This window comes from Arachis hypogaea, chromosome 19 (assembly GCF_003086295.3).
Source record: "Arachis hypogaea cultivar Tifrunner chromosome 19, arahy.Tifrunner.gnm2.J5K5, whole genome shotgun sequence".
Classification (NCBI taxonomy): domain Eukaryota; kingdom Viridiplantae; phylum Streptophyta; class Magnoliopsida; order Fabales; family Fabaceae; genus Arachis; species Arachis hypogaea.
The window spans coordinates 97848534-97857949 of NC_092054.1; the positions used below are offsets into that span (position 1 = coordinate 97848534).

At 36.4% G+C, this 9416-nt stretch overlaps 1 protein-coding gene across 2 annotated transcripts; it reads right to left on the reverse strand.

Moving 5' to 3' along the window:
* Positions 1–442: 442 nt before the first annotated feature.
* On the reverse strand, positions 443–9416 carry LOC112775824 (nuclear pore complex protein NUP98A). Of its 2 annotated transcripts, XM_025819709.3 has the most exons (14): positions 9177–9413; positions 8913–9101; positions 6333–6396; positions 5794–6096; positions 4637–5272; positions 4262–4486; positions 3588–4168; positions 2943–3030; positions 2782–2842; positions 2448–2583; positions 2204–2320; positions 1930–2107; positions 1500–1559; positions 443–1379 (listed from the first exon to the last, which is right to left on the reverse strand). In XM_025819709.3, exons 3-14 carry the CDS (start codon positions 6349–6351, stop codon positions 709–711), a joined length of 3075 nt encoding a protein of 1024 aa, XP_025675494.1. In that variant the 5' UTR covers positions 6352–6396; positions 8913–9101; positions 9177–9413; the 3' UTR covers positions 443–708. The 2 variants fall into 2 exon arrangements, with proteins under 2 accessions (XP_025675494.1, XP_025675493.1); XM_025819708.3 differs by having other exon boundaries at positions 8913–9416.

Genomic DNA, 9416 nt, shown 5'->3' on the forward strand with positions numbered 1-9416 from the left:
TGAATGTTTTTCTTATCTATACCGTAGAGTTTTGCTTACCTTTTTTTCCAAAGAAAATGAGTAGAGAAACATCTAGTAAAAGGCCAATTTAGTTTCATTTTTAGGTTGGCCAAATATAGGAATACCGAATATTGCTATCGTAGTCATGCCATGTGAAATTATAACCATTTCGGATAAAGGATTAGGACTAGTAACTTGTATTAAGTGATAAGACAAGCCCCTAGAGTCTTAGACGCAGTCCCGACCTCCTATCACTTATCCCTCAACCGCCACGTATCACCAACTTTTAACGCAGAACTTTTCAATGCAGTCAACAGAGGAACTATAATGCAAAATATTTGAAAAAGCACATATTGCCATTTTTATCCTCGTAGAAAAATCAAGCACAAGTAAATTGAATGGTATATCAAAGATCACAATTCTTTAAAATAAAAACACAAACTTGTCCAGCGGAACTTTACCACTTGTAAATTGAATGGTATTTTAGAAGGGGTACAAAAGAGACTAGACAAACCACATTTTATCATCCCAACTATAAGACCTAATAGAACTCCCAAAGAAATGATATTTTAAAAAAAAAAAAAAACATCAACATTAACCCAAAATCTATCAACACATGGCAAAAACAAAAATTTACATATAAAAAAAAAGGCACTTGGTTGTCAAAATATTAAACTCACTGTAGTAATTCCCAACAACGTTCTTTTGTCATTCATCCACCTCACAGTCTTCTTCATCCAACAGCTTGTAGACACTGAAGTGGTTGACCCTGATTTTCCATTCTCCTTTAATGGGATCGTATGAAATAAATTCAGCACCTTGGTCCTCAGCCTTTCTCTTAAGCATCTCCGTATATTTCTCGATCTTTGGCCCTTCTGTGTATTGTTGCCCAGTTTTCTTGTCAAAACATTTGATGCTAAGGAGAGTAACCTCAGCGGGCTTATTCAGCCCTTGTCCAACAGGTGGCTTCTTTGCATCATCCATGTATACAATCACCTCACGGTTGTTGAACTGAATAAGGGACTCAAGGTCAAGTCCTCTTACATCTGTCTCACCCAAGAATCTGATGCTGCCATAACCTTGCCTTCCGACCACAAAGTCCTTGACATGACTGCAGAATCCTGGTTCGGCTCTTTCCTTTGCCGCCAGCTCATGGATTCGAGGCTGCGTATAGTAATCAGAACGCCGAAGCTTTGGCATTAGTGCCTCAACATCAGCTCCATGTTCGTACACAATTGCAGCCTCACCAGCCCTGTGCCCACTGAGGGTCTTGTATACATCTGCCTTTTGAGGAGAATGGTCCTCAACACTCCCATTGGGTACTTGCTTTGTTGGAGGCTGAACATGCTCCTTGACAACCCCATTTTCCACTGCAGTTTCTGAAATCAATCATCAAAATTCAGACAATGTTTCAATAAAACAATCAAAAATATAGTATTCACAAACCAAAGAGCTTCTGTATAACTAAATCAACTACTACAAAATTCATATGTACATACTATTGCTAGCTGAGCTGGTCCCATTAACTGGTTGAGTAGATGCTTCTTTAGATGCACTTCCTGAACATGGTATTAAGAAACAAAATAATAAGTCTGCTTGTCATTTCATTAAATCTCTAGGAACGGAATTTACTTTTTCAAAAGGGGACATATGAGAGACAATAGGACCACCAACATAATATGGGATGCAAACCCATTACAGTAACACAATTTTCTTTTTATATAGTTTTTCCCTTTTTTGGTGTGGGGGGGTTGTTAATAAAGGTGTTGCCCGATGTTGATAGTGATATGATTTCTATCTTATCAAACACTTGAACACAAATCTTTGGATGGCATGCCTTGTGTTAGCGCATAATCAAACATACTAACATGGCCCATACTCAAGTAAAATAAATAAAACACTAACCACAAACAATTTAGAAAACATTACCATTCTCCTTCACTGGGGTATTTCTATCCTTAAAAGGTGATGCTTTCTCAGATGAAGCCCTTCCAGGCCATTGCTCCATGGGACAAATAATCAGTGCCCTTGGGTTTTCTCTAGGAATGAAAAGTGCATCAGCCTTTGGAGTGGTTGGAGTGTCCTCATCATCACTAAAGAATGGAACCTGCAGGCAAGAAGTGCAGTCATACACCATATTCATCTCCATAAAGGAGCATGTTATTTAGAAACCTAGATTGATAATAAAAACTACAGTACTCACCTTTGGTCCATCTGTTTTAGACGGAAATTTCCGGAGAGGAACCCTGACTCGTCTTTGTGATAAGTGTCGAGAAGTCAATAACGATGATATTCTAACAGGCGCAGGTTTGTCTTGAGCCTGGAATGAGATATCGTCAACCATATTTTAAATGCACATAAAAGATCAAAGTAATTTATGCTCAATTACAAAACCAGCATTAAAGACCAATAGAACCAAAGTTCAAATAAAAGAGAGATCTTCTTACAGGCATGCTAGAGATTCCATATTGAATTGAAGTTGTTCCACCTCGACCAATTGACATCTGAGGCAAAGCAGGAAGTGTTCCAAATGGATTGGTCATTGGTGCTGGTTGTGCAACTACAGAGCTCGGAGTAGAAGACCTGTCACGTGAACACATAAGCAAAGAACCTTATATATTTTAAATACAACATCCAAACTTATCAAAGAAAGAATAAAAATGCAATTCTACTCCAAAAAGACAAGCAAATAAAAAGACAAACACAATTGAGTGAGGAAAACCACTAAACAATTTAATATCGAATACATGACTTTACTTAGTTACAAGAGTTGTAACTTACGACAGTCCAAAGTTACTCTGCCCAAATATACCTGGAGTGCCCCCGAAGCTACTTGCACCAACTATTTAAGACAGTACAGTAAGAACTCATTAGAAACATTAATCCTTCAATCAGTGAAAGGGAGAAAAGAGAATAGGCAATAGATAATATATTTGACTGACTTGGTTGTGTCTGGCCAAAGTTGCCAAAGGCAAAGGAACCACCTGATTGAGCAGTCTGTGGTTGTTGGAAAGGTGTTGAAATGGATGGCTGCACACATAAGTGAAAAAAAATATATTAGAAAGTCAAAATGCAGTTGAGTATAGGCTCAGTCTTGCACACAAATCTGTACTAATCTTTTTGTCGATACCATTTTACCTAGCGTAAAATTAATTTAGTTTAGACACAATTAGGAAGCAATAGTACCATTAAATACATGTAGCAAACAATGCGATGAGTATAGGCTCAGTTGTTATTGTTGTTATGGGATGTATTAGCAAGGACCAAACTCCTAACCACTTGGTCATGGAGGGTTTAACATCATGTCAAGAATCAACTCGTTCAGTCACAACTAGATAGGTTAATGTTTCAATACTACAACTGTATTGCATACCATCTTTCATTTACTTAGCCTGCATTACTCCTCTAATATTAAATAATACTTGGTAAAGATTCTTACACTGTTATGGTTTCAATAGATCCATGTCAACAACCCTGGCTTTTGTGTGAACATGACCATATTTTATCTTGCTTGATACAAACATTGTACTCTAACGAAACTAAGATTAAAAAGTGAAAAGCAATACTGCATACATATAAATACTCACCGCCGTTTGCCCAAAGCCTGTCAGAGAATTAGATGTGAGTGATGAGCTGCTCGAGAAAATGCTTCCAACAAGCCCAGAAGAAGGTGAATTGAACAAGCTAGTTTGACCAAAAGATGAAGTCTGCCCAAAGGGAGAGGATGTCTGTCCAAAACCTGAGCTTGGTTGCGGGGCTATAGAACTAAATAATTGGGATGGCTGAGTGTTCCCAAAAATGCTTGAGCCAAATGGTGAAGATGAAGTCTGAGAAGAAACAGTATTAAACAAGGATGTAGAAGATGTCCCAAAGCTCGGAGAAGAGTTAGCTCCAAATGGAGAGGGGGATGAGCCAAAAATAGAAGGCTGTGATACGCCTGTTGTTGAAGAACCAAAAGCTGATGAACTGAAGGCAGGAGCAGATGATGTTGTACCAAATCCAGAAAAAGTTGAAGTCTTCTGGGCAAATGGGTTAGAACTAGTTGTCGTGCCAGAAAAAGGGTTGGCAGATGTTTGACCAAACCCTTGTATAGGAGCAAAGGTGTTTGTCTGTGTTGTAGATGCTCCGAATGGCGAACTAGTGGTCTGAGCAGAGGAATGTGGCCCACCTGAATTTAAATCGAATATAGATCATGTCAGGGTCATTGTAATTGGAATGAGCAAATTTATCACATTATTATTTATAATAAAGAAGTAAGTACCTTTATCTCCCAATTGATAGTCCTCCCATCTTAGCTCCTCGTGGCTTTTTTCTTTGTAAATAGGCATGGCTGATATCGATTCCAATTTAGCAGTCTGTCCAGAGGTACCACTATCAGCTTCTGTCGTTGGTGTATAGTTAGCTACTCTACTTCCACCCCGTTGACCTCCAAAACCCGGCTGACCAATACCAGCATTTCCAAAGGCTGGTGATGGAGTCTGGGATCCTGTATGAAGAAATATGTAAGGAGAACATTCAATTTCCTTGGCATAAGGTATACGAAACCCAAAATAAAGTCATTATCATACACAAGTCCCAAGTAGTTAAGAATAATTGTCACTAAGTAGTCAGTATTATAAAGGCTTTTTTAACTCACCGAATGCAGAACTCTGCCCTCCAAAAGGTGAGCTTGTACTTCCAAATGGGGTGCTGCCACCAAATGCAGAAGAAGACTGACCAAAAGCTGGAGTAGAGCCAAAACTAAATGCAGGGGTACTTGAAGCTCCAAAAGCTGGAGTACTAGAAGCTCCAAAAGCCGGAGTGCTAGAGGCACCAAATGGAGTGCTTGAAGTGCCAAATGCAGGAGCACTTGATGCACCAAAAGGGCTAGTTGAGGCCCCAAATGCTCCCCCGCCTCCGAAAACGGAAGTATTGGACCCACCAAATGCACTTCCTGTGTTACCAAAGGATGGGCTGGAAGTTGAACCAAATGCAGGGGTGCTAGTTGCACCGAATGCTGGGGTGCTAGCAGCACCAAATGCAGGGGTGCTAGTAGCACCAAATGCCGGGGTGCTTGAGGCACCAAACGCAGGGGTGCTTGTGGCACCAAACGCAGGGGTGCCCGTGGAACCAAACGCTGGCTGAGACGATCCACCAAAAGGAGTTGACGAACCAAAGATGCTGCTTCCAAATGCTGGTTGTGACGGCTGGGTGGCACTTCCAAATGGAGTTGTTTGAGTGGGAGTAGATCCAAAACCTCCAAAAACAGGCTTCTGACCAAAAACAGATGATCCTATATAGCAACCAAGTCGGTTAGCAGATTGAATTAGAGAAAAATGAAATAAAACAAATTAAGAGAATAAGCAGAAAATATGCCAAAAGATGCTAATGAATTATTAAGTGCAAAGAAGTCAAGGCAGGAATGTGTAATATAATATGTCACTCGAAGTGTGTAAACAAAGCTCAACAATTGCATTGCAAGTCCATCACCAAAACAAAACCATCAAAATAATTAGCTAATCACCAATAGGACCACAACATCGTGAGGTAACGGTGCAAACCTTTGTATGAAGACTGTAAACTGGCATTTCCTTTTTGGGGCGTGTGAATGGAAGGGTTTGAAGATTATAATAGAGGAACCTTTCCATTCCCTCACTTGCAAACCAAAAAACTCAAATCACATACACAACCTTTATTAATATGATGCTTTTCATTCTTCCAAATGCCGAAAGAAAGACAGTTACACAAAAGTAAAATGAGAACTAAACTGACTAATAATTGGAGTAACAACAAAGATTACATAAGCATGCTTACCCCCAAATGATGATGATGAACCACCAAAAGCTGGGGTGGAAGGTGACGCACCAAAAGCCGGAGCCGAACTACCAAATGCGGGCGAAGATGAAGCACCAAACGTTGTGGTAGAAGAGAAGGGAGAAGAAGGCTGAGCAGCACCAAACACACCAGTTGAAGTACCTCCAAATATGGAACTACCTGTCTGCGAACCAAAAGGATTCGTACTACCAAAAGGCTTAGGGGCAAATGGATTGCTGCTAGAAGTATTCTGCCCGAAAACAGACTGTGAGCCGAACGGGCTCGATGAAGACTGCCCAAAAGCTGGCAAATGAAAAAGAAACACACCACTTTAACAATATACAATTACCCAATCCTAAATGACAAACCAATTATAGTCTAATAAATTATCACATGCTAAGCTCGAACCGATACACATCTCAAAGAAAAAAAGAAATTAAGAAATCATAAATATACAATTAAGAAAAATGAGACAAAATTATCACAAAACATAAGAATAAAAGAAAGAGAGATTAATAAGCAAGGGCAAATGCACTTACGGTTCGTTGAACCAAACATCGTCACAAGTTCCAAAACACAAAGCGGCCTCTTGTTGCCCCCTAACTGCAATCATCATTCACCAATATGCACATTAGAAGCAAAAATTAATTTAATTTCTCTTTATATTTTATCCTAAATAAGGAACAAAATTAACCAAAATAAATAGCAATACGCGAGTCGTATGATTTAGATTTAGGGATCAAATAATCAATTAATCAACGACATTCTTACGACACCAATCAGTTGAATCAAGGTAGAAGATGCAACAATATTATCTGAAGGGTGTGTGATTCAAATATTAGTTTTCATTCCTAAGAATATCATCCCCAAGAATATAATGCCTAGGAATGAGATTACTCTAGCATGTAGTATTTCTATGTTTGGTTTACAAAATTTAATTCCTGGGAATGAATAATTTTTTGTTTGGTTGGATTTAAGTTCTTTGGACATATTATGTAATATGTCAAAATTACCCCTAATATCAAATATTTTCTAGCTTTCTTAATAAAATTAAATATAAACCTAATTGAATATTACTTTTTTACATTGAAATTTTTCTTGAATTTACAAAAATACCTCTAATAATAAATTTACTATTATATCCCTAATAACAAATATGTTTCATTAAAATTATTATTGATTCTAATTTTTTAATTTACTAAAATACCCCTAATATCAAATATCTTTAATTAAAATTAGCATTATCACAATTAAAATTAGCACAAAATACTTATCTAAATTTCTAAAAATCCCGTAATTCATGTTCGTCTCATAATCCACAGTTAAACTTATATAAAACAAATCTCAACAATTCTAACCACATATGTATTAAAAAGCTTCACTATTATCCAAATCAAAGTTACAAAGAAATCTCAAAAGTCAAAACTTACTAGCACTAATAAGTTTAACTTATAATAGTTTGGGTAAATAGCTTAATTAAGCTCCTTTTGAAAAAATACCTTAAATAATAAATGCTTATATTAAAAATAGCTTATAAATAAGTTATTTTGTGTTTGGTCTTTTAGTTCTAAAAGTGCTTATTTTAAAAGAAATGTGATAAAAAGCTTTTTATTATGAGAGAAGTCATTTGTTCAACTTCTCCATAAGTACTTAAATAGCTTCTTAAAAAGCTATAATTTGGTTTTAAAAATTGCATCAGACATTAATATTATACATTTTTATAAGTTAAAAGTTAAAAAAAAGTTACTTATGACCCTATCCAAACAGGCCCTAAAGCATACATGCACAACTCTTGTAAAAATGTTATCAAAATTTCTCTGTTTTCTTCTTTAATTTTCCTCTGCTTTTGTCCTTCCCCTGATTAATAACAACAAAAATCACTAACACAACATACACTACAGAAGATTCTCCTCATCATCATACACAACCAAAACTCCAGTCATGATAATCATAAATTATATACTATTAGAAATTTGAACAACCACTACTATATATAATTCTCATCTGAAGTAGTAATATAACAATTTTCTGATTACATAATAATAAAAAAAAATATTATAGCAAGTAAAAAAGACTAGTAATAGAAGAAATTGCAACAATAATCATCACTGTCCATTTTTGCATAGTTATACAAGCATGGGTTATACAAGCATGATCCACAACATTATATAAGAGTAATGATAGAAAATTAGACAGTAGAAAAAAAAAATCCAAGGAGGCACACATCAAGAAAAATTAAGATACCATTTGCAGATAGAGAAGGAGTATATGGAGCCGATGGTGTTGGATAAGGAGCAAGTGGAACTGGCATTATAGATTACAATACTTTTAATAAATAAATAAAGAAAAAAAGTATTAAAAGAATTATATATTATCTTTCTCTGCCAAAATCTACAGAGAGGAAAGCAGTTTCTTCCATTTTATTTTGTTTCAACTCCTGAAAAGTGAGGAAACGAACAGCATTTTCCTTGTAGTGATAAATTAATACTCGTTAATAAACCCCATTGTCAATTGGCTCAAAAAGCTTTTCACCCGTATCAAAAACTGAGGAATACAGGACAAAACAAACACCTTTGAGTTTTACTGCCCACTAAACATGTAAAACTTGAAAACATGAAAAGGATTTACTAATCTAGAATCATCAAATTAACACCAACACTCTCCAAAATTGTGCTTTTCTGACTGATAAAGGAATTATTACATCTACCTTCACAAATCAAATTTCACTAACATAGTAATAAACAAATCAAATACTACCATAAACTACATCATATGTCATATATTTCATTGCTTTCGATAAAAATCATCAACATATATATTACCAAATATGACATACCTATTTGACAAAATTTTTCAAACCTAACACAAACCCTCATGCCAATAACTCACAGCACAAACAGAGTTCATCAAAAAAATAAATACATAAAAATAAAACATAAAAATCTAAACATAAAACAATGTCAAACCACATGTTCTAGCAGAAGCACTAACAGTTTAAAAGGAAAAAAAAAAATTATCAAAGAGAAACATAGATGAATACCTAGATTTCTAAGATGTCAAGCAATTATAGATACATAAATACATTAAAATACTGAGGTATCCTTAACCCAAATCCTTACCTGAAGAAGAAGATCTTGTGCTTGAAAAAGATGAACAAGGTTGCAGAATACAAATTAAACTCTCTCTGGGGTTATTGCTGAGACGTGAGGAGAGAGAGAGAGAGAGAGAGAGGCGAGGGAGGCGCGGCGACAACACGAGCAGGAAGCACAGCTCGAGCAGACGGAAACGACGTGACAAAACGACGGAAACTTTAAAAAAAAACGGAGGCGTTCTTAAACAAAAAAAAAAAAAAAGATGGCGCAACGAAAGAGAGAAAAACTTACAGTGATATTGTTGGGAAATGGATCTTGGTTCCGAAGAGTGGGAACGGTGGTGGATTAGGGGAGAGAGAGAGGAGGAGAGAGAGAGAGAGAAATGGGGGTTTGGGTCACAGTGACAGAGAGAATGGGGATTGTATGACTAATAGTAATAAGTGCTGCATCATAGCGTTAAAATTCCGTCCTAAACAGAAAAAAAAAATTGGAAATATAGCGTTAAAATCACGAAGGTAAACCATCTTCTAC